Raw genomic sequence first — 23371 nt, forward strand, 5'->3', positions numbered from 1 at the left:
ACGAACGCCTGGACAACATGTCATACTTAAGGGTAAATTAACGCTTTCGTTAATTGAAGTCGTGATAAATAACCTAACGGTGATTTAATATATTTAATACTGCATAATACTTTCTCGGTTTCAAGCATTAGCCTTCTCTGAAAAACAAGAATCCCAATCCAGGGGAGACTCTCCAGCAGAGGCTAGTGGGAACATTATGAGAGACTTACAATATGTGTGTGTGTATGAGGCGAAAGTTCGTAGAGTTAAAATTGAAAGGCTTGATGTAGGACAAAAATATTCTCCTGATCGTTAATATAAAACTTATTTAATTAATTTGATTAGATTAAAAAAGTTAGTTAAGTTAGTCACATATAAGAAATATGACATGTTTTTTTTAAAATCATCATAATTATTTTTCTTAATATCTTCTCCTCTCTCCTATTTAATTATGGTTGAGGAAGCATCTATAGGAGTAATTTATGAAAAATTGATAAATATAAAAAACAGATATAATATTCAGGACCAAATTCAACTCAACAATTACGTTCTATATTAAGAATTGGAGAAATATATAATTACAATTACAATTCGTGTGAGATACAAAATGCATCCTTATTTGTTACAAAACTGGCCGTCATGAGCTCCAGCTATGTTTGTCTTGTGATTTCGGAGGCCTAAAGTTATACTAATTTTAGCTTCTCATCAACATTAAATTTAGAAGTCAATTCACCGATATCATGAAGACATTTAACATTGTGTAAGCAATAAAATTCGGTTCAGATATAAAATACTGAACATCGTAGATAAATAAAATGTTCAAAGCAATTTATAGAAAACGATTGAAAAAAAATCCCTCCAATCTTATATGTGTTTTTCTTTAAAATCCCTTGGCATCATCAGATAATCTTTAAAGATCTTCTCAATTAAGTTGTGAAGGGATGAGACTTTCTTCTTTAGTTGATGGAGTTTTGATAATTGATCTGCAAAACTTAATTTCAAGCTAGTCTCTTGATTTTGTAAGGAAATTTGGCAAATATGTACAATTTGATTATTATGGGGAACTTTGGGCCGAAGCATCACAAGTTGAAGTGGACTACCAATCAAAATCAATTTACAATTGGGCTCATCTGGCCCGTTACCGGGACTCCCCAGTCAGTCCCCCCAAGTCCCTCTTCCAGGTGCCTCTCTGCTTCCGATCGACCATACAGGGCTCCAGATTTCGCTAATTCATCATAAGCTTCTGTCTCTGTTGAGTTTTTCGGTGGAGTTCTTGGAAGAATTGTAATTACACACAGTTTCAATTGCCACATGGATCCGAACACGGTGAAGTCGACTCTGTCTAATTTGGCATTTGGAAATGTTATGGCAGCCGCTGCCCGTGATTATCAGAAGGTACCGTCCTAACCATTTCTTTGTTTCCTACGTGTTGTTTAGCTTGATATCCACTCTAACCTGATTTTTAAAGTGCAATGGTCATTTGCGTCAAAATTGAACTCTCTACATCTTAATCTATCATGCGCTTGCGATTCCCGGTGGTTGGCAAACCCTCGGGGTTCATGACTGAGATTTAATTTCATTCTTCGGCTGGTTTTGACGCTTTTAGCAATTGGCTAAGTTGATGTGAGCTCGCTATGTTTATTTTTTTAAGATTTATGCAAAAATAAAAATTGGAAGATGTCGAGTCTAATACCTACTCTTCCCATAAAGTCATAATCGGCATTGTACTCCTATAAGCTTAACTCTATCTCCCAAGCAAAGGGGGAAAAAAATCTTCACAGATCACGGTAGAGTACCTCATTCATTCTTCACAATTCATTTGTCGTGTTGACTGGAGATTGCTCCTGGATGCATGATTGCTGATGATATACCTCTCTGGAGTTTCTCTTGTGTGAGGTCATTTCGTGTTCTACTTAATATCTTTAGATAAATACACATGGTTAATTATCAGCTTAAAGATCTGCTTCCTTCTCTATTGAAGATATTTGTTTCTTCGACTTAGCCTATTAATTCACTCTCAACAGAATCATGGTCACCATTGGATGGAAGATGTTTGTTTTGATCAGTGATTACATGGTTGATTGTTTGGGGTTTGCTTTATGAATAATTGAGCATTACATTCGCCTGTATGATCCAAATTGTTTGAGGTGAACTAGCAGAACTTGATAATCATCAATGTGTTTCTAAAAATGAATGATCCTGTGATGTCTCTTAACAAAATTTGTCTGCAAAAATCCTTTTAGTACTCCGATCTTGTTACAAACCCGTATATTTTTTGCCCCTCGATATGGTGTCAAACTAAATGAAACTGATGCTCTCAGTGCACTGTCTCAATTAAATCATTGACTATCAAGCTATACTGGGGGTAAGCTTTTAATCTTTTCCCCATAATTTTCTTTTCTTTTTTCTCATGAAATCTTGATGATAGAGCACTATTTTCATGACTCAGATAAAAAATATCAGAGGTAGTTCAGTAGTTCTACTTTACATTTATTTTTATGTGTTCTTGAAAGTTATTGATTTATGTATTCTCTATTTAACTAGTTTCTAAATTTTGTTGCTACGTAGTATTTACTTGAACGCTGATATTATGCTGTAACTTTTGCTACCAATTAATTCTAACAGCAGTTATCTGCAGTCCTTATGGCCGGCAACAACATGTTTATTTTAAGTAACCCTTGCTATGATGATCCTTGCAGGAATTGCTTGAGCAAAATAAGGCGCAGACTTCAAGTTCTGTAAACCAGGAAGTTGATCTTGATGAGTTAATGGATGTATGCTCAGTAAACATTTCACTTGTATCGTATATGTATATATACCGTAGTTAAGAATTTTAATGGTCTATGCTGTGATGATGTTAGGACCCAGAGTTGGAAAAATTGCATGCAGATAGAATCGCAGCTCTTAAGGTGATAATTTGTGCTCCAGGTGTACCAGGATGAACCACGATATTCAGATTATTGTTGTTCAATAAATCCATTAAGTACCATATTACTTATGACTGAATTTTTCTTAATCTTGTACAGAAAGAAGCAGAGAAACGAGAGGCATGGAAGAAGAAAGGTCATGGGGAATACAGGGAGATAACTGAGGGGGATTTCTTAGGTGAAGTCACTAGCAGTGAAAGAGTTATATGTCACTTCTATCATAACGAGTTTTATCGATGCAAGTATGCCTGAGTTTAATAACCCATATTGTCCCTATCTTTTTGATATGCACGCATTCAAATGACTTATATTATTGAGTCAATCAATGTTTCCAGGATAATGGATAAGCATTTAAAATCCCTTGCACCAGATCATGTTGATACGAAGTTCATTAAGCTTGATGCAGAGGTTAGCATGAACGTTCCTAATACTATTACCCTGCAATAGTGACGATTAGATTTTCTAAGATGCTCCTGTGCATCTACAAAATTAGGCATGTTCATTTAATACAACATGTTGTCCTACCAAAGTAATGGCTTGAATTTTATTCTTTATATGAAATGCAGAATGCGCCCTTCTTTGTTGCAAAACTGGCAGTCAAGACTTTGCCATGCGTCATACTGTTCAGGTGAGCCAGTGGCTGTTTCTATTAGATCTCACATGAGGAAGACAAGAATAAAGGTTGGAATTCTATGGGGCTCATTGGTTTCTGGAATATTCTAACGACACTTGGAAATGTTACATGGAATTGATTTATTCAAATGTTTGGTTCGAGTTTTAAAGATGATTTTTGGAAATGATGCATACTAGAAATTGATCAAAATCTTCCATTTTCATTTATGTTTGTCTTTTTGGTGGCTGGTGAGTGGGGTTGAACGTGGGAGAGTGGCTTTGGGGTGGGAATATTTCCATATTATGGGAAAATTTTTTTAACAATTAAAAGACCATTTTGCGCAATCCTCACACTCCTCCTCATCTCATGTTGGACAGTGATGCACTCTCGCATCTTCCTCTGCATCTGCTATTGTCCTCCTTTCCTCTCACAAGCGACGGCTCCTCAATGCTACTATCTATTCCGATTGATCATCTACACCGATGCTCATCAGTCTTGTCATCTGCTCCAGTTGTTTACCACCCATGTTGCTCATTATACGTCTCTCGTCACTTGGTTCTCAGGTCGCTGGGAAATCCATCTCCATCCCACGACTTGAGAATTTGCTTTGACCACTTCTCTTACTTCCTTGACCTAGTTTGCTTTCCACATAAAAAGTGCTTCAGACTATATCAATTTCAACCCTTGTGTATTTTTACCATTAGCTTTGACTTTATTGGGCCAGACGAGGGTTTTCCCCCCCCCCCCCTTCCTTTAGGATTTTTTTTTTTCAAATTTGATTTTGATTTATTGCCATGGCTACAGTGATCCAAAGATTCTGCTTGTTTTCCCATATCCTGGTTCATGAAACCAAAACTTCTCGAGTGTTATTATTAAGCAACATATAGAAGCTCATGAGCTCTCATTTTCTGCATTAGCAAAACGGCGTTGATCACATTGGTTTGTAAGTTTAATGCTTTCGGTGATTGTTGACCCTTTTTATGGTAACTATGTTGTTTAATTTCGATTTTGGCACTTTTCTCTTGCACTTTTTAACGTTACAGGTAGCAGCAAATTTGAAAAATTATCTTGCATTCCCAGGATTATTCATATTTTCAAGAATATTTATGGTGAACCCAATATTGTATTATTGGGAGTGCAAACACTAAGATCTCGTCAGCCAAAAGCCCAAAAACAAACCTTGCCCTTTCTGCGAACCCCTTGGTTTGAAACACCCCCAGAAAAAAAAAATGAGAAGATGTATTATGAACTGCTACAAAATACAACGTGCTTCAGGCGTATGAAATTGATGTAAAATATCACAAATATGGCTGACGTGTTTTTATTTTATTTTATTTTTTCAGGCAAGGGATTGCAGTAGATAGATTAATAGGGTTTCAAGATCTGGGAGGGAAAGATGATTTTACCACCAAAACGCTAGAGGGTCTGCTGATAAAGAAAGGTGTTATGATTTGACGTGTGGGCCTTTTCATTTCCTTTCTTTCGAAAAGCTTATTAACGATCATTTTACAGGTATTATTAACGAGAAAAGAGACGAGGATGACGAAAATGACGAATCTCATGAAAATTCAAGTAGAAGAGTCAGATCTTCCGTTGTCGCTGGTTCTGATTCTGATTAATATTGGTTTGCTGCCATACTTGCGAAAAAAAGTAGAGAAGCAAAACGTGAATCCACAGTTCACCTTGCTGATGGATTACTTGTGCCTGGTTGTATGACTACTGTTACATAATATTTGTTTTTATGTTTTGTTTTTGGGTGATAGCAGTATGCTAGGAACTCATGATATATTTGGTCTTGGCCGTTTGTGAATGACTTCTAATTATTGGTTACGCCGGTGTTTGATTTTCTTGTTAAACCATTGCAGTTTAGCGTCAGACTCTCCCTGGAATTATATCAGAGTTTTAAAGGTATATTTGGAAATTTTGGTGATAACATAAGATCAAAATTTCAAGGTGGACATCCCCTTTTCTGCAATAGTATTCAAATTCTAAATTATAAAAAATATAAAAGGTTATAATTTTTGGTCTCCCACATTTGTGTTTTTTTTTTTAGTTTTGATTCCTTAAATTTTAAATAATAAGTTTAAATTTCTCTAGTTTTTTTTTCATTTAAAATATTAATATCTATAATTCAATAAAAAACTTGGATCATTTTGTCTAATAAAAGATTAAAATCTATAGTTTGAAATTTGAAGGACTAAAGATTATATTAATCTAAGTATAAAACCTTCTTAAGAAGACGAAAAGCTTTGAAGACATCCCGCTGAATCTAATTTGTAGCTCCCAAGTAAGTGAGGTTACACGTTCTTAAGATATAAAAGTGAGAGGGGGAAGGGAAGATTTTTTTGTTCGGGGGGGGGGGAGGGGAATTGAAAAATAAAGAACACGTGGAGGGATTGATGCATGGGCGTGGCCTATGGGGAATGTTGACAACAAAATGAATTTTGATATCAATTTTTTAATGAGATGCTGAAGGGTGAATGTACAGTGAGGCAATGTAGCGCATGCCCGCATGGGAAACCCAGCTCATATGTGGCTTTGATCAAATGTACCAATTTGAAGGATGCATATAATCTGATAATGAGAATTAACAATTTGACCAATTTTATAAATACCCTAGTTTAATGCATCCCAATAAAAAAAAACATGAAAAAGAAAAACGAGCGTTTTATATTTTTACGCGCAGTGGACGCGAAGTAAAAAGTTTGGCGGAAAAATGGGAAGAAAGAGACGTTGTCACGTTGACGTGAAAGAGAGCAAGAAGTGAGTGGAGTAGCCTTGCAATTCGCCAAAGTCTCTGCTTCCATATTTGCCATTCTCTTTGGTCAAATAAAAAAGAAATCTTTGCCACTGTGTATGTATGTGTGTTATGCTCCAATTCGCAATTAGCGGATTCCGGAAACAAATAGAGTTTGAGATAATGGCTCTGAGACTTCGTCAACGTCGTCAATTGCTTCTTGAAAATAGCTATTTTGAGAATTACCTGCTCTTTTACATGAATTACCTTCGTCCATCCCCCGAGTGGCTCGCTTTCCACGGCTGAATTCTTCCTTTGTTTCAATAATCCTCCATCACCTAATTGAACTGATCCTTCATCATCTCTCTCACATTTCACTGGATTTATATTTGGTTTCCGTCTCTGGTATCATAGTATCAATCTGGTTCAATTAGTAGGATTTACTAATCTTCCAAGTGAGTTTTGTGATAGATATAAAAAGTTAAAGCCCATCATTTTTTATACCTTGTGTTTGAATTATTGGTTGGCAATATTGCATGCAGGACGTTGAGTGTCCTTTGTTTTCTGTCTTGTACGATGTGACTGCTTGCTTGTTCTACTGCCCCTTGTGCCCTCACTCGTAAAGCCAGTGAAAGCCCCTAATTCTTGCGACGCCATGTCTGGAACCTTTTCACCCAAGTCAGGTAAACTAATTTAGGAGGCAAGTTTGAAAGCATTTTGGGTCAATTCTTTGTCCAGCTCTGACCATTACACAATCAGTTGCATCTCTATTAGGTTGCCTTAAAAGATGGTAAATTCTGCCCCCACATTAGTTGAATTGTCCACCCCCCCCTCAAAAAAAAAAAAAAATCCTCCTGGATAAAGAGAGAGAAAGAGAAGGAAAAACTATGAATCAAGATTTGAGCTTGAACTTGAATAAAAAAAACAAAGGTGCATCGCAAACTTGGTGGTGAAATGAACTTTGAGAACTTGATCGACTTGAGTTGGCAAAAAAAACCAGACTTTGATACTGTGTCAGGAAACCAATTCTCTCAAAAGTTTAAGATCCTAGAAAAGTATCAATGATGGTTTATACATACATACGACATATATAACAACTCATGTAGCCAGATTTACTTGATATGCCTCAAAGCAGTTGATAAATTTATTAAAAACTTCTCTATCTGATCATAAAGTTACAACATTTCAGCTCTTGAAGGGTCTGATGGTGCAGGGTCTTTTAAGAAGAGAGCCTCAAATAAGTTCAGGAGTTCTTTATCAAGAAAGGGTAGGAGATCTAGCAAGGTCATGTCTGTTGAAATTGAGGATATCCGTGATGCTGAGGAGTCAGCAGTTGTTGAGAAGTTCCGTGAAATTCTTGTATCTGAGGACCTTCTCCCTCCTAAGCATGATGATTATCATACGATGCTGAGGTCAAATAATATATTTCTGGTTTTAGTTTGGCACACAAATGCATGCTTCCAATAGAGCTTGCGCGCACACAACATCTGTTTTTATGTTTGTCACCTGTTCATCACAAGACGGATGCTAACAACACCATATGTTTGATATTTTATGGGTTTCAAAGTATAAACCTTAATTTCTGGGCTTGGACACTTTTGTGAAGCACGACTTAGATCCAGTCATGGATGATCCCAATAAAGGGAAATCGACTAAAAATAAAAGTACAATGCGAGGCTCGTAACCTTGTCTTGTTGAGATTATTAAACTTTTATTTTTCCCAGTGCCTTTATTTTTGGTACATAAATAATTTAAATAATATAGTTTAGCACCTATTCATTTTATATATTTTTTAGGAAAACGATTATGTAAAAACAATTTGAATATGATTCTGGTAAAAAAGAACAATTTGAATATGATGGGCACGCAAGTGGGTGAGGAACCTTTCTCCAAAGGTTAACAATTGAAGAGAACCAACCCAATTAATTATTCTTGAAAACATTCCATACTACTCAACATTGAGCTAACAACTGATACCATCTTGTTCTCTATCAATTGGCCACCTTTGGAGGGATGAAGTCCCAATCGCCCCACTCTGATCTTTCACCTGGTTACACTTCATTTAGGCCTAAGCTTACCACTGGTTAGGACGTTTTGTAAGTCAGAACCCTCTCAACAGTCCTTTCCAGAATTAACAATCTCTAGCTCTAATATCAATTAATGGACACCCAAGTGAGGTGGAAAACACTTCAAAATCAACCCTTAAAATACACAATTGAGCAACATGTACAGTGTACCACTCAATGTAGGATTCAACTACCTATGCTACCTTGATCAGATAATTGAGGTCCATTGTGTTTTTCTGCAGAATAATATCAGAAATAGTAATTGAAAATTTGAAATATTTGAATTTGAATTATGCTGTGTCATATCATGTTTCATATTCTTTGGTAAATGTGTCCGTATCCACCTCCATGCTTCTAGATGTTCCACTTTCCAATAGTTGCTGCAATATTGCATATCACAAGTCACTGAAATAACTAAGTGTATGAAACTGGTTGGCAACATTATTGCTAATGAGCGATGTCGAAATGTCTTTACTTTTCTGAGGTTATAATGGATGCTCAACCTATATAGCTACATTGTTGTACAGATTCCTAAAGGCCAGGAAATTTGATATTGAGAAAACAAAGCAAATGTGGTCTGACATGATCCAGTGGAGAAAAGAATTTGGTACTGACACAATTATGGAGGTACATGTTTCAACAATATTTCTTGAGAACTAAGGGGTATTATTTTATACTTATGCTTTTCTAACTCCTGTTTAGTTCCCAACAAGATTGTATTTACAATTTCTATACCATTGCGATTTTTTTCTTTTCTCTTTTTCCAATCTTCATTTGTTTTTCCTTTTTACTAGGATTTTGATTTCAAGGAACAAAGCGAAGTTTTAAAGTATTATCCCCAAGGGCATCATGGAGTAGATAAAGATGGACGACCTGTGTACATCGAGAGATTAGGTCTGGTAGACTCAAACAAGTTGATGCAAGTGACAAGCTTAGATCGCTATATCAAGTACCATGTAAGGGAGTTTGAGAGGACATTTGACATAAAGTTGCCAGCTTGTTCAATTGCTGCAAAGAAGCACATTGATCAAAGTACAACCATCCTGGATGTGCAAGGAGTGGTATGCATGAGAATCGGAAAGAAACAATTCTATGCCAAGACTAAAAAGCATGTTGATAATTGATCATGGCTCAGCAAAACTGACAATCTGTAATTTGTTATCAATACCAAGAATGGTCTTTTGGTGACCTAAAATGAATCTTACTTGCAAAGAAAAGTTTGGAATATATGGGAAGGTATTAACTATAATCTCAATTGATTGCTACAGGGGCTTAAGAACTTTAGCAAATCTGCCAGAGAACTTGTTACTGCCCTTCAGAAGATTGACGGTGATAATTATCCAGAGGTATCATTATATCCTCATTTGATTAGGTTGCACACACACGCAAGCGCACACACTGCTGGGACTAGAACTTTAAATAGACAAATCTGAGGGATGAAATTTATGAGAACTTTTTCCTGTTTTTTTTTTTTTTGGGGGGGGGGGTTGTGGTGAGGTGGAGCACACATATATTGAATGAGAGAGTTGTAACGCCATGAAGTGCTTCATTGCAGAGTTTGAATCGTATGTTCATCATAAATGCTGGTTCTGGATTCCGAATGTTATGGAGCACTGTAAAATCCTTCCTTGACCCTAAGACCACGGCAAAAATTAATGTGAGGATAAAACATATACCAAATCTACTTGTTTTGTCAGGTAAATAAATTATTCACTTGAAACTTACATTTAATCAGGTTCTTGGCAACAAGTACCAGAGCAAATTGCTTGAAATAATTGATGCAAGGTGAGGATGTGAATGGGCAAGTTTGTTATTTAGCAAGTAATATTAGACCTTGTGCTCCCCACAATTTTCATTATCTTAAAATTTTCAAAAACACTGACTAGATTATATGGAAGCTTCATCCATTCATTGGTGTTTCTTTGCAGTGAATTGCCAGAATTTTTGGGAGGCACTTGCACCTGTGCTGATCAAGGAGGTTGTATGCTTTCTGATAAGGGCCCATGGAAGAATGAAGAAATATTAAGGGTGGGTTGTAATTCCTTTTTCTCAGTTTTTACATCCTGTGTTCTATGTGCTGATAAGAAAGCTAATGTAATTGATATATGGGCTTGCAGAAGGTTCTAAATGGTGACCATAAATGTTCAGGCAAAAATGAGTCACCTGTGGTGGAAGATAAGACAGAGTCTGAGGTAGTTCCAGTGTCCGAGGCAACATCAGTTTCTGAGGTAGTGCCTGTGTCTGAAGCAGTGCCTACCAGTGACCCCATCAATCGCAAAAAAGAAACGCCAGTGTGTGTCGAGGTATGTCAGTAACTCAATATCCTTGCATAAACTTGTTAGACATCAAAGGCCCTGTTTCTTTATGCCAGCATCTTGGTTAAGTTGTTAGACTTGAGTAATGAAGCCATAATAATTGTTGCAGTCATAAGTTCAATAATTGGATACATGTCTTACCCTGAGTGCTAAGAGATCAGGTTGCCAACTTTAAGGATGATCCTTTTTATTCGTGGATGTGAATCCATTGTGTTGAAACTCCCTTGAATATTTTATTTTTATTCCGGATAAATGTTTGATTTCACTACATGTTCCTTTTGACTTGAGTAAATCCTAGTTTTAGACACACTGTTTTGTTGGTCTTTTTTCACGTTATGAAGGTTTTATGGAGTTTATTGTGGTAGTTTCATGTGACTGTAGATTTACTCCAAGGAACTTGTCCGTAGCTCTTAGAGCAACATAGGCCCTACTGAACATATAAAACTTGAGGTTTTCCCTCGTTGTCAATTAACCTTCTGACATATATTATTTGTTTTTACATGCTTCCCCAGTTGTTACTTTCTAAAATTTTAAACTCAACAGGTCCCTGCTACTAGAGCTTGCAAATCTGAGGAGTTAGTCCCAGTGGCTGATAAAATAGCTATGAAAAAAGTTGAAGACAGCGAGAAATTAGCCATATCAAAAGGTACTGGATTGATAGGAGTGTTTTCTTCTTGTGTCTCTGTTACATATTCTTTGTCTGCAACATGGACTTATTTCGAAAGAAAGTAGATAGGCATGCTTTTATGACTTATTGCATTGCTTGGTGTGGGTAGAGAAATGAACCACGTTACTCTCGAATCAAGAATAGCGCAACGTGTTTAATTTTTTTTTACAGATTTTGTATTAAATATTGAATGTATTGAATGAATTGAATACTGATGATTCTTTGTCTGCAATGGTATTGTTAACTGCTTTGGAGGGGAAAAAACAGAAATTCCAGATAAGCATGCTTTTGTGGCTTATAGCAACCTCACATCTGTCTCTTGCCTTGCTATTTGTTATCTGAAGCTGGAATAGAAACATTCATCAACATGGCTGATACTTACAAGCTCCACGAGAAATTCAACTACCAGCTTTTCACTGGTGTCATGGCCTTTGTTATGGGAATCCTGACCATGGTCAAAATGACACGAAACATGCCCAAGAAGATCAACGATGGCAACTTCTACTCCAATCCTACTTTCTCTGCTGACCCGACGTATACAGGGCAGGTCCCTGCTAACGACCCCTTGCCCACCATCTCTGCTGAAGAATTTATGACAGTTCTTAAACGCATGGCTGAGTTGGAAGAGAAAATGGTCACCATGAACATACCTGCTTACATGCCACCCGAGAAGGAGGAAATGCTGATCGCTGCTATGAACAGAGCTGATGTATTGGAGAAAGAACTTATGGCTACCAAGAAGGTAAATGATATACTTCATTCCAGTACCATATGAGGCATCTTAAACCAAGCATCATGACGCTCTTCTTTGCATTATACATCGGTCCACTGCTATTTTGTAATAGTTTTGCTCCTTGATGCATTTAAGAGCAGGTTTTTTTTTTTTTTTTTTAATGTTCTTCAGGCCTTGGAGGATTCACTTGCGCAACAAGAGGAGCTTTTAGCTTACATTGACAAGAAGAAGAAGAAGAAATGGGTACACCACCAAAACCATAACGTTGCTCACAGTTTTTGTTTACTGAAGGATCTCTGGGTTTTTAATTTTTATCGTTCCCCTATAATGCAGTTTGGATGACGGAAATATCTGAAGACGTCTCTGACCTGCGATATGCCATAACTAGCGGTGGATTGATTTGTTCTTTGTGGAGTCGTCCGCGATGCCCTCTTTGTCCATCAATTTTCAGGAAATGTAAATTAGTTTTTGCTTAGTGGCGTATTATGTCTCTATCATCGATCATTATAGATATATGATGCAGATTTTTAGGATTTTTGTTATTTTCAATTTTTATTTTTATTATTCAGTTTATTCTAATTAATTATTTATTTTGTAGTTAGTGACTTAGTGGGCAATTATCTTAACCTCACTCTCCTGCTACTTTTTTTTTGATATTTTATTAATTTTTTTATTTATCATTAGTTTAGGTTATAAAACATTATTAGGATTTCATTTAGACAGTAGATTGTATTATACGATTGAATTTTACAGATTTTACTCTCTCAAGCTTATCTGCTTTCTCCTCTTTCCTCCTATTCTTTCCTAATTTCCTCCTCTCTTTTTTTTTCCCTTCTTGTTTTACATCAATTTTGACATCAGAGTTTGTTTTTGTGCTTCTCGAGTGTCTAAAATTCTCTTTTCTGACCTATCAAACACACCTTTAACCCTAAACATTCTATATCCGCGGAGTTTTCCCCTCTGTTCACCTAATTTCTAGCGTTTTTTCACCACTTTTTCACCATAATCAAATTCGCCATTAAATTCTTGACCAGACCCCTCAAGTTTCACTTCCATTGGCTCTCACACGTGCTGCCAATGTTCTCTTTGTCTAGTTCTTGCATCACCGTCACTTTCAAGGTCTATTCACAAAGATCCAGATGTTCGATCAATGTAAAACTACTCTCATTGCGTGTGCCTTCAAAAATGCTGTCTGCCTTCAAAATTTCACCGTCAAACAACACCAGACGTGCCGTCACATGCCAGTGGAATTCTGCGAGATGCCACGGCATAAGTTTTCACAAAAATTGCATATTGTACCCACATTGTTAGAAAGAATTACAATTATGACCCAAATTTTCCACAAAAATTTCACTATCTAGCCTAGATTTCACCATTCCATTTTTTTCCCCCAATTACGGCCTCCTGAAATCCAAGGAGAATTATAAGAGCATTATTGAGGTAAATTTTCTTTCTGGGTCTAGTTATGTCAGTAAAGCCCAATTGATCCTCTATTTAGATTACAGCACTATTTGGCATACTCTGGATGTTATTGTTCTTAATTATTATTATTCTTGCTTTATTGTTGTTAATTATTGTTATTGTTACTTTATTGTTTGCTGCAATTTATTAGGGCAATTAGTTGGAAAAAAAAGAGGAAAAAAAAAAGAAAAAATTTATAAAAGATTAGAAAAAGAAGTAGTGAGAGAGTGGGGTTAAGGTAACTGTCCACTAAGTCACTAACTACAAAATAAATAATTAATTAAGATAAACTGACTAATAAAAATGAAAATTAAAAATAACAAAAAGTCTTAAATATCTGCATAAATTCCCCCTCGATTGGAAGAACTCGCTACCGGAGATTTAGAAAGTTGGTAATAGTTAAAAAAGGTGGGGTCCACATGATGAAACTCATCCTCGGTAATCCATGTAGCATCGGAGACAACACAACCTTTCCAATGAATTAGAAAGGAGAGGATAGGTCCTGCTGGAATCAAAAGTATCTACTTATCCATCACAATATCAATGGTCTCAATAATTAGTGAAACACCTGGCAGTGGTGGAGTCAGGACAAGGTGGAGCTGGGTACCTGCAAAGTTATCAGAACACAAAGAAGGAAGCTCAAAAGTACCTCGATAAGGAGCAAGATCCTCAATATTAAAAACTAGACAAATAGACATGTTTGGAGGTAACTCTAACAAATAGGCATTGTGCCTTAATTTTTCTTTTTTAATGCAAAATGGGCCAGAGCAAACTAGGGTTAAGCAAATAACCCATAACCCGTTACTCCCCTGCAATCCATTTATTTTTTTGCCCCTTCAGCCCACCCAATTAGTCCAAATAAGAGCCCAAAAATGGATAGACTTAAATGGGTGGACTAGCCCATTAAATGGGACGAGTTATGGGCAAAGCATTATGCTGCCTGTACTTGCCTACTTAACTTCCCCCCCTAAATATTCCAGATTTTCTCCAATACACATTTTTCTTTTATTTTAATCATTTTTCATTTTTCCTCTCTAATTTCTGCAAATGAAAATCTAACGTACTAAAACTCAAATAGTTTTCTATAAAATGTTTCAGGTTTAAAAATGCGAAAATGGATGCAAGTTATTACGTAATCAGTAGTAAATTATGGAATATAAATCTAATATATAATAGGGAGAGCTATTCATGTACCTATATGTATTAATTAAGCATTTTTTTCCAAGTTTTTGAAATTTGATGGACTTTTGAATTAGTTGGCAAAAAATATATATACCCCTCCTAAATATTAAAAAATATCGTTTTGATTTTTTTTTTTTGGGTAAGAGAGAAGGCCTAAAGTCTAAAAAGAATTACATCAAAAGGAACTAAATCCCAAACAATCCTATTGAGAAATCTCCTTCAGTTCACTACTCGAATTGTTACTTTAGCTTGTAATTTTCAGCCTAACTACCAGTTAATTACCGGTGGATCAGGTTTTTGAGATTTTTGGAACATTTTTTTTTCAAGAAATGGACTACATTTCACAATGTTGTGTACGTGTGCGTATAAAATTTTACAGTATGATTCTCTTTAAGTTTTCTTTTAATTATTATTACAATTAGCTTATTAGAGTCGCCTTTCTATTAAATTTTACCAGATGAGTTTTAGTTCATTAGATTTTTTTTTACGCTTTTTTATCATTTGCAGAAATTATACTAAGGTAATGTTATTTCATATTTGGTGTCATTTAGTATGCAAAGGCAGCTTTGCTTCATATGATAGCATCACAAGACAACTATACTGAAAAAAAATAATAATAATAAATGGCTTATTCCGTAATGGTAAGCTCAAATGGGTTGTCTTGTAATCCGTCTAATACAGGCTTAAATGGGTTGGGACTACGTTACAGGCTACCCTTCAGGGTAGGCCATCTCACCCATTGCTCAACCCTAGAGCAAATGTGTGCAGCTCTTTATAAGGTCTTTTTAGGAAGCACTCCGGGTGTATGCATGCCATAACATAGCTGTCTACCTCGAACTTATAGTACACTAGGAATTACCTCCAAACTTGCCTTTGGCCCATTCCGTATTGAAAAAAAGTTAGTGTCTAATGCTTTTTTACTAGAATTACCTCCAGACATGTCTATCAATCCATTTTTTAATATTGAGGATCTTATTCCTTACCAGGGTACTTTTGAGCTGCCCTCTTTGTGTTTCGATAGCTCTGTAGGTACCTAGCTTCACCTTGCCCCAAGTCTACCACAGGTGCTCGCTTGATTATTGAGACCATTGACATTGTGATAGATGAGCAGACACTTTTGACTATAGTAGGTCCTATCCGCCCCTTTTTGGTTCGTTGGAAAAGTTGTGCTGACTCAAATGCTACATAGATTATAGAGAATGAGTTTCATCGTGTGGACCCTATCATTTTTAACTATTACCAACTTTCTAACTCTCTGATGATGAGTTCTTCTAACTGAGGGAAATTGATGCATATATTTAGGACTTTCTCTTATTTCTAATTTTTATTTTTATTATTTAATTTATCTTAATTAATTATTTATTTTGTAGTTAGTGACTTAGAAGGCAATTATCTTAACCCCACTCTTCCACTACTAATTTTCTAATCTTTTATTAATTTTTTTATTAATCTTTAGTTTAGGTTATAAAACATCATTGGGGTTTTATTTAGACGGTAAACTACATTATACGATTAAATTTTATAGACTTTTCTCTCTCAATTTTCTCTGCTATTTTTTTCTAATTTTTTTTCCCTCTTTTCTTCTTAATTTCTCGATTTTCCTTCTCGTTTCCCATCATCTTGTCTGCGTGTCTTTGATAGATTCTCCATCTTTTATTTCGAACAATTCATACTTCCCCACCGATTTGCTGAAGCCTGTTTTCCTTTACTCCCTTGGATCCTTCCTTCATGTGCCAATTTCAAGATATTACACATCTCGTTGTCTATGTTGTCAATAATGTGTTTAGATGTGTCAAAAAAAGAATTCTATATTGCTTGGAATCATGGAGGTTTAAGTAATAAGTGATCTTAGATTACTAAATACGTTAGGAGGAGGAGTGGGCTTGCACGCATGGGCCATTGAAGGCAAACACATTTGAAATTTGACAATTTCCCCTCACCTCTTGTACACAAGTCAAACACGGTATTAGGCACTATTATAGAAAATATCCATATAATTATTAACAGACAGGTTAATTACTATTAAACATGCTTAAATGTTCCTAATGGTATTATGACCTGTGACCTATAAAAAAGGCATGAGACTAAACTTTATAGGACTTGAGCTTTGAGCTTTTCAGTAACTTCACTTCCCTCCTTTAATATTTTGTCTTGTTAAGTTCTTTTATTTTTTGTTATTCTGCTCATGCTATTCTTATAGGAAGAATTTGTTTAACACTCATAGAGTTGCATCTTGCTTTTCTGGTAGTTTCGAAATAACACTTAAGATAGTGTCCTTGGATGCGACTCAGATTAATTAGTTATTTTAAGATATTACCACCAATAGGATTTGCATAGCATTAGAGGGTAGTTGGAAGATCGACTAAATCTATTGAAAATTTAGGTGCTATTGCCAACATGCAATAGCATAGCATAGTTACAAGCTTTGGGATATTCTTCTTAGCTTAGTGTATTGGTGATCAGCAGTTGTGGTTGAGTCAAGCATTGCCTTCTTCTTTACCCTATCTCACTATCCATATGTAGGCACAATGAAGCCCACAGTTGTGTTGTTAGTCATGTTAAATTTTGTTTCATGTACTTCTCAATTAGGACTACCTTTCATTCTCAAATTATTTTGTCACATGTAAACGTCAGTTTTTCAAAATATGAACTGTATTTTGACATGATAGTTATTTGATATTAAAGAAAGAATTACATTGATATTTTTCTAACCCCGCAATTTCATTTTACCTAATAACAAAAAAAAACCACAAGATTTTTTCGACGCGAGAGAATTTCTTAATTAAAATTCAAGTGTGCCAACAGACAACAGCATTCTTAGGGGTTTGAACTTTCAATTTTACAGTGAAAAGCAGCACGCTATAATAAATAAAACATTAAGATGAAACAGAAACTACATATGGAAAGACAAAAATAACGGAAACAGTATCCCTCACAATGTAATATCTGAAGACTTTTATGCTGCATTTGATATGATGAAAGTATAGAAGCAGAAGTGAAAATGGGAATTCAATTTTTGCATGTTTGGCATATCTTGATTCACAATGACGCTTTCTTCACAAGTCCACTTCCACCCAAATGGCTAAGGGCCTGTTTGGGTGCTCCAAAACCATAGTTTCAGAAGCACTTTTCCGCAAAATGAGATAACCTCCTCCACATATTTACTTCGTAATCCGTAAAAGCACTTCTGAAACCATGGTTTGATTTCTATCCAAACACTCCCTAAAACTCGTTTCTAATGTTGCAAATGGGGATTCCATGTAATTGGGTGTGAAAATACTATATTTCTAATTTTGATTAAGAACGTTGGCTGAGAAATTTATCTGAGCTTCAAAATTTATATTTGTAAATTTAGCAGAGTTTATATTCTTGCTGAGACTCATACTGGTGCGCAATGAGATTGCTTCCAATTCCAAACTAGTTTGGGTCAATTTTTTTCTTTCTTTTTCCTTTTTTTTTTCACGGCTGAATAAAGTATGACTCAGTCCAACTAACATCATCTTTGTCATCTTCAACTATTTTTCCTTGCTCTTCATCTTTACTGTGATCTAATTTAGAGTTCATCGTAAAGCTTGAGAGCCTCAACCCTCTGAATGTCTATTAACAGTCCAATGCTGTCAGAAAATCCACCCGCGATCCTGATTGGGCTTGATCATGAATGATTTTATTCCATCGGCAAATGTTATATATATAAAAAACGGAAGCCCCGGATTCCAACAGTGGCTGTAGTTTAGTGGTAAGAATTCCACGTTGTGGCCGTGGAGACCTGGGCTCGAATCCCAGCAGCCACATTCTCTGTTTTATGCTTTATTGAAGTGAATTTTCCCTTTTGTCGTCAAACCGAAATCCCAATCCAACCCGACTATTTCTTTTGGGACGAAAGAAATTCGTTAAAACTGATAGGCGCGCAATCTCCCTATTGGAGCAGACGAAGAATGGCGGCCGGCGATGAGAAACATTGTAGAAAATGGCGTTATACTTGGGAATCACAGTCCCACATCCCAACGCTTCGTCTCTTGCTTTTCGCCAAAAATGCTAATCCTTCTCTGCAATGTCTCAATTTGAAGGTTCAACTTTTTCCTTCTCAGTCTCTGGTGGCGGTGAGCTGGTTTGAACCCGCCCAAGTCTCACTTAGGGTTCCGATTCCTAGGGTTTTGGTTGACTTTGAATCGCCTGTCAGTTTTCGAGCTTTGGATGATCACATTGAAGTGAAGCTCCTACTGCTTTTGCCTGTCGATCATCCAGTTGTTTCAAGCTTCGATTCTGTGATGAATCTATCTGATGATCCCGTAAATGCATTGCCTGATGTATCAGAGCCACTAGTAATGGGATCTGGTAATCTGAATGTATTGGCTAAACTGTTCGTTAATAATCAAATTCGGGATTTTAAAGTTATTTCTCGATTAAAATTGAATATTTTGTCGCATTCATTTATCCTTTTCATGTTCATTATCACAATACTAACGTGAAAACCCGAGGAACAGAGATGTTCTTGGTGTTGTGCTCTTATTTGAAAGCAAACTAGACACGTTTTTGGGTGGGTGGTACGTGGTGAACTTCATCACTTATGAATGATGGAACTTATATTTTATAGAGTCAAGCCCTTTCATGACTGTGGTTGTTTGTGTTCTATCTGTTTCCTTTCCGGTGCGGATAGATTGCAATTTTGAGTCCTGCGTCTAATATCTTCCTTTTGACGGATATCTTGGTGGACACCAAAGCTACTGTGGGCATGTTGAAAAAATAGATAATGAAAATTAGCTATATATTCAGACACAATAATGTTGCAAACCCTGCCGTTTATATTCTAACCAGGCATGGATTGAACATTAACCATTTCGATAAAGCTCGCTCTTGCATTTTGGGTTTAGCATGGCTTTGCGATTAGTTGTATATTATTTTACTTGCTTTATTTGTAATTTGGTGTTCTACTTCTTTATTTGGTTCAGATGTAAAAAATTTATCTTCCAGAGCAGCAGTTCATTTTTACTGTGGAAGTTGCTCTTTCAAGTTGACTAGAAATCCTCTCAGGTAGTGTGTGTGTGTGTGTGTGTGTGTGTGTGTGTGTGTGTGTGGGGGGGTAACTGGTTGGGTTTATATTTAATAGCAAATTGTTTGATGATTGCATTTCTTCCTAAAAGTAATAGAGCCTTACTGGCGTAATAATTTATAGTTTTCATTTTTCCTGTGAAGCTTTTTTATTTTCTCTTTTTTTTTTTTTGGCACAACTCCTCTAGGAGTTTCGTTGAAATGCCATCAGTCAATTGGCGAGAGGTAGCTGACAACTGGTTTGGGGCTTGTTGTTGTTCATTTGGAGGCATAAGTGAGAAGTTGGTGATCAAATATGCAAATTCTTATACTTGTGCACCAGGGGTATGCCTATTAAGCTCTACGTCTATTACTCTTTGCAAGGATGATCTGATAGAATATAACTTCCCTGAACGTGGTGGAGAAGAGTGTAATTCTAAATCAGATAAATTTGAAGAAGGAATTAACAAAGCTGCAATAAATTCGGAGATATCTATGGAAAGATCTTCGACTTGTAGTGAGATTGGTAAAACCATATATAATTCTGACGAGAGTTCAAGGTTTGCAGATTCTCAGAATGAAAAACTTAATGTGAACTTGGGACATGAAGTTGGTGAAGAAAAATCTAATCATGATGACTTCTCTCGTTCATACCTGGATTCCCATGTCCCTGCGGATGTGGCCATGGCTTCCAGTTGTTGTGCTCATATGACAAGCAGCGTTCACATTCTTGAGAATGAGGATTGGCAACACCAATGCTGTGAAAATGCTAGAAAAGAACATAAAGATACAACAGCCATGGAAATTCTTGCAAGTCAGAAATCTTTCCTCAATGGGTTTCTTGAAGATGTTTTCATGGCTAGATCTTCCAATCTTTCAGAAGATATTGATTGGTGTGAATTCACGTGCCCTCAGTGCAAGTCTGTTCTTGGAGCCTATCCAAGCTGTAAGGGCGAAGCCCCTGTAGATGGAGGAGTACGATTGTTTAAGTGCAATATTTCAACTTGTTTGCCAGTTAGAGGATCTGGAGACTTGTTCAGGTTAGCAAAGATCTGTTTTTGTTTAGTATTTTATTGATATTTTTTGTTAGGAAAAGGTTTAAAAATAAAGTGCCAATTTTGTTTTCTTGCTGATTCTACGGAATAGCTTGTATAGAGTATGAATAATTCTTGAACTCCTGCACAGGTAATTTGATTTGATTAGTCTGCTTACTGTTAGAGCAAGTGGAGGAAGGAAATTTTACGGAGAAATGATACTTTTTTCCTTCTTTCTAACCATTTATATGGACAAAAATGCTGCTGCAGTGACCATGTTTGGGTCCTTTAAATGTGCGTCTTCCTGCCAATCTCTTCCGTATGCCGATTTATTATTTGTTCGATATGTGATCTCAAAGATTGCCTATTTATCATGCAGTTATGTTCATTATGCACGGCTAATATAGCCGTGTTAAAATACCTAAATGCATTGGCAGTTGGAGAATAAGTTCTCAGCATACTTGAAAGTTCGTAGTTTTCATATGTCATTAAATTATTTAGGATGAAAATTTACTGGGCTTTGAGCCTCATTTGTGCACCCCAAAGGAAAAAAAAAGATCTTAATGAAAGGCGAGCGATACTCGTTAGAAGCAGTAAGTTTCTCGATCCTGTGCATGAGTTCCCCCACTCTGTAGCTCCTTGCCTTTACTTTCATTTTCCTTCTTATTGACATATGCCTTGGAGAATTAGCAGAATATGATTAAAAAAACACAAGATGAATTTTTATTTTAAGTTTTCTGTTAAATACTATTTTTTCAGGTTAATTTGTTATATATTATATTAAACAAATTTTCAATACATTTTGATACCAGGCAATATACAATGGGAAAAATGTTTGCAAACAAGCTAGTAGAGTGTGCAAATGATGAATCATCATTTCGGTTTGCGGTCATAGATCTGAAAGCAAAGTCCCCTGCCCTGCAAATCATTCTTATAAATCCAGATACATGGTCAATTTCTGGTGATTGTTTTATCACTGAGGATTCTGAGGTGCCTAAACTACAACTACAGCCCGTCATCAAGTTGCTTTTCTCTGAATGCAGTACTGCTACAGAACTTCAGTTAAGGTTAGCTATCAATTTATCTCTCTTGTTACAATAACTAAGTCTGTTTCAGAATATGGAGCTGTTGTCTGTTTTAGTTTCTTTTGAGGCTTTCCATAATGGACTTTGTTTCGCTAGATGTTTCTTGCTCCAGTTCCTCAACCCTTGAGTTTGTTCCCCAACCAAGTGAGTTCATTACTCTGTACTGAGATAGAAGTCATGATTTGTGGCCTTAAAGTTTTTTTAACATTACGTTGTGTATATTTTACGGGGAGTATTGCATCATGATTACCGATGTTTGACAATTTGACATACAAACTCATTTGACAACCGATAAAACATTCAGAAGAGGGTAAAATAGAATCCTTCTCCAAATATCAACTCAAGTGAGCATGAGTGGTAAAGGCTCTTGTCACTTGAGCAATGGTTGGAGTTTTGAATCCCAACCTTTATGCATGTAGCAATTTAGTTGGGAGGAGCCTACTTTTTGTCTTTAGTCGACGGGAACAAAAAAATCTTCTCTGAATTATTAATGCACCGGATTGTATATCTCTAGTGAGTTTTGCTTTCTGTGATAAACTCAAATACAGGATGGTGGTTATCTTGTCCTAGCGAGTAATGGCTACAATTTGTGCAGGATGACGGAGGAATGGATAACAAATAACTCAGCCGAAAGTATTTTTATGCTGACTTATCAAATAAAAGAGCTGGTGGCGTCAATGATGTCAGGAAGGGATGCGTATCCACCTTCATATGCGTCCATTCAGGGATTATGTTTGTCATCTATGCAACGGTAGTAATCTGCTCAAACTCAGCATTGGTGATCTAAATCGACTTATATGCCTGGGCGAAGAACACTGGAGTGTCTGAAATTAGAGTAAACCAATGTTGTATCGCTGGAACTGTACACCAACGTCAGTTAATAGCCTGTGTACAGTTCAATTTTATAAATATATATTTCTCAATTTATCGGGGGGGAAATGTTTCGTATGAAATCTACTATAGGCATGGCATTTATTTATTTCAAGTTCATTGTGCGTAAACTTTTTTAGCCATTTATTCATGGAGAAAATTGGATGCATTGAACCAGTTCCATCAAAAGTGGGTTCCATATAGACATGTGCTATAATTTTGAGAATACCACCGAGTCCCATATCTTTTTCAACGTATTAATTCAATTGAATTTGTAAAATGTTAAAGATGAGCTGAAGCATGAAGATTGCGCTCTGATATTCTCTTGCAACTGTTCGTCGTGTATTTTGTTTTAAAAATGTTTCTACATCCTATTTTGAATATAAGAGTCAAATGGAGATTGAATTTGGTGAAGTATAAGATGTTAATTTTTCCCCCCTAAATTTCTAATTTTTTTTCCCAAAGTATGGGTTTTTATTAAGTAGTTTCAATACATATAATAAAGATAATAATTTAACAAAGTAAATCTTATTTAGTATAAATAACAAATTTAACTGATTTGGTTAATATTTTCAAATTAATTATTTGCCTGCCTCAATTTCTACTCAGTAACATTGTAATCTGTGTGAATTTTGTCCATGATGGAATGTTCACTCATTAATGATCTCACCATC

General features: G+C 36.0%; 3 protein-coding genes and 1 non-coding gene across 6 annotated transcripts; all 4 read left to right on the forward strand.

Annotated features, from left to right (window-relative positions):
* The first annotated feature begins 1161 nt into the window (after nt 1-1161).
* LOC114761942 (thioredoxin domain-containing protein PLP3B) lies at nt 1162-5430 on the forward strand. The gene is made up of 8 exons (XM_028951391.1): nt 1162-1374; nt 2679-2753; nt 2841-2888; nt 3006-3148; nt 3242-3314; nt 3473-3534; nt 4863-4960; nt 5032-5430. The coding sequence occupies exons 1-8, from the start codon at nt 1291-1293 to the stop codon at nt 5136-5138; spliced, it is 690 nt and encodes a 229-aa protein (XP_028807224.1). The 5' UTR covers nt 1162-1290; the 3' UTR covers nt 5139-5430.
* Nucleotides 5431-6911: 1481 nt separating this feature from the next.
* Nucleotides 6912-12379, forward strand: LOC114761946 (phosphatidylinositol/phosphatidylcholine transfer protein SFH12-like). The gene is made up of 13 exons (XM_028951395.1): nt 6912-6939; nt 7446-7668; nt 8850-8949; nt 9117-9383; nt 9591-9668; nt 9878-9979; nt 10058-10107; nt 10251-10350; nt 10440-10625; nt 11181-11283; nt 11649-12046; nt 12209-12280; nt 12371-12379. The coding sequence occupies exons 1-13, from the start codon at nt 6912-6914 to the stop codon at nt 12377-12379; spliced, it is 1716 nt and encodes a 571-aa protein (XP_028807228.1).
* A 6020-nt stretch (nt 12380-18399) lies between these two features.
* On the forward strand, nt 18400-18471 carry TRNAH-GUG (transfer RNA histidin (anticodon GUG)). Its single transcript has one exon. It is a non-coding gene; the product is annotated as a tRNA-His (tRNA).
* Nucleotides 18472-18537: 66 nt separating this feature from the next.
* Nucleotides 18538-22880, forward strand: LOC114761941 (uncharacterized). Of its 3 annotated transcripts, none has more exons than XR_003742202.1 (5): nt 18538-19015; nt 19630-19711; nt 19918-20748; nt 20894-21036; nt 21555-21631. XR_003742202.1 is itself a non-coding variant. In XM_028951390.1 (5 exons), exons 1-5 carry the CDS (start codon nt 18616-18618, stop codon nt 22580-22582), a joined length of 1728 nt encoding a protein of 575 aa, XP_028807223.1. In that variant the 5' UTR covers nt 18544-18615; the 3' UTR covers nt 22583-22880. The 3 variants fall into 3 exon arrangements, 1 of the variants encoding a protein (XP_028807223.1); XR_003742203.1 differs by lacking the exon at nt 21555-21631 and adding an exon at nt 21122-21399; XM_028951390.1 differs by lacking the exon at nt 20894-21036 and adding an exon at nt 22423-22880 and having other exon boundaries at nt 18544-19015; nt 21555-21809.
* The last annotated feature ends 491 nt before the right edge of the window (nt 22881-23371 follow it).

This window comes from Neltuma alba, unplaced genomic scaffold, assembly GCF_004799145.2.
Source record: "Neltuma alba isolate B1F8T4 unplaced genomic scaffold, ASM479914v2 tig00011154_pilon, whole genome shotgun sequence".
Classification (NCBI taxonomy): Eukaryota; Viridiplantae; Streptophyta; class Magnoliopsida; order Fabales; family Fabaceae; genus Neltuma; species Neltuma alba.

Bases quoted from the DNA above. Each gene is read 5' to 3' on its own strand.
- LOC114761942 (XM_028951391.1), top strand. From the start codon at position 1,291: ATGGATCCGAACACGGTGAAGTCGACTCTGTCTAATTTGGCATTTGGA. The intron at 3,149-3,241 runs GTATGCCTGAGT...CAATGTTTCCAG, and splicing joins AACGAGTTTTATCGATGCAA to GATAATGGATAAGCATTTAA. The intron at 3,315-3,472 runs GTTAGCATGAAC...TATGAAATGCAG, and splicing joins TCATTAAGCTTGATGCAGAG to AATGCGCCCTTCTTTGTTGC.
- LOC114761946 (XM_028951395.1), top strand. From the start codon at position 6,912: ATGTCTGGAACCTTTTCACCCAAGTCAG. The intron at 8,950-9,116 runs GTACATGTTTCA...CCTTTTTACTAG, and splicing joins GTACTGACACAATTATGGAG to GATTTTGATTTCAAGGAACA. The intron at 11,284-11,648 runs GTACTGGATTGA...TGTTATCTGAAG, and splicing joins GAAATTAGCCATATCAAAAG to CTGGAATAGAAACATTCATC.
- LOC114761941 (XM_028951390.1), top strand. From the start codon at position 18,616: ATGGCGGCCGGCGATGAGAAACATTGTAGAAAATGGCGTTATACTTGG. The intron at 19,016-19,629 runs GTAATCTGAATG...TATTTGGTTCAG, and splicing joins GCCACTAGTAATGGGATCTG to ATGTAAAAAATTTATCTTCC. The intron at 20,749-21,554 runs GTTAGCAAAGAT...TTTTGATACCAG, and splicing joins GGATCTGGAGACTTGTTCAG to GCAATATACAATGGGAAAAA.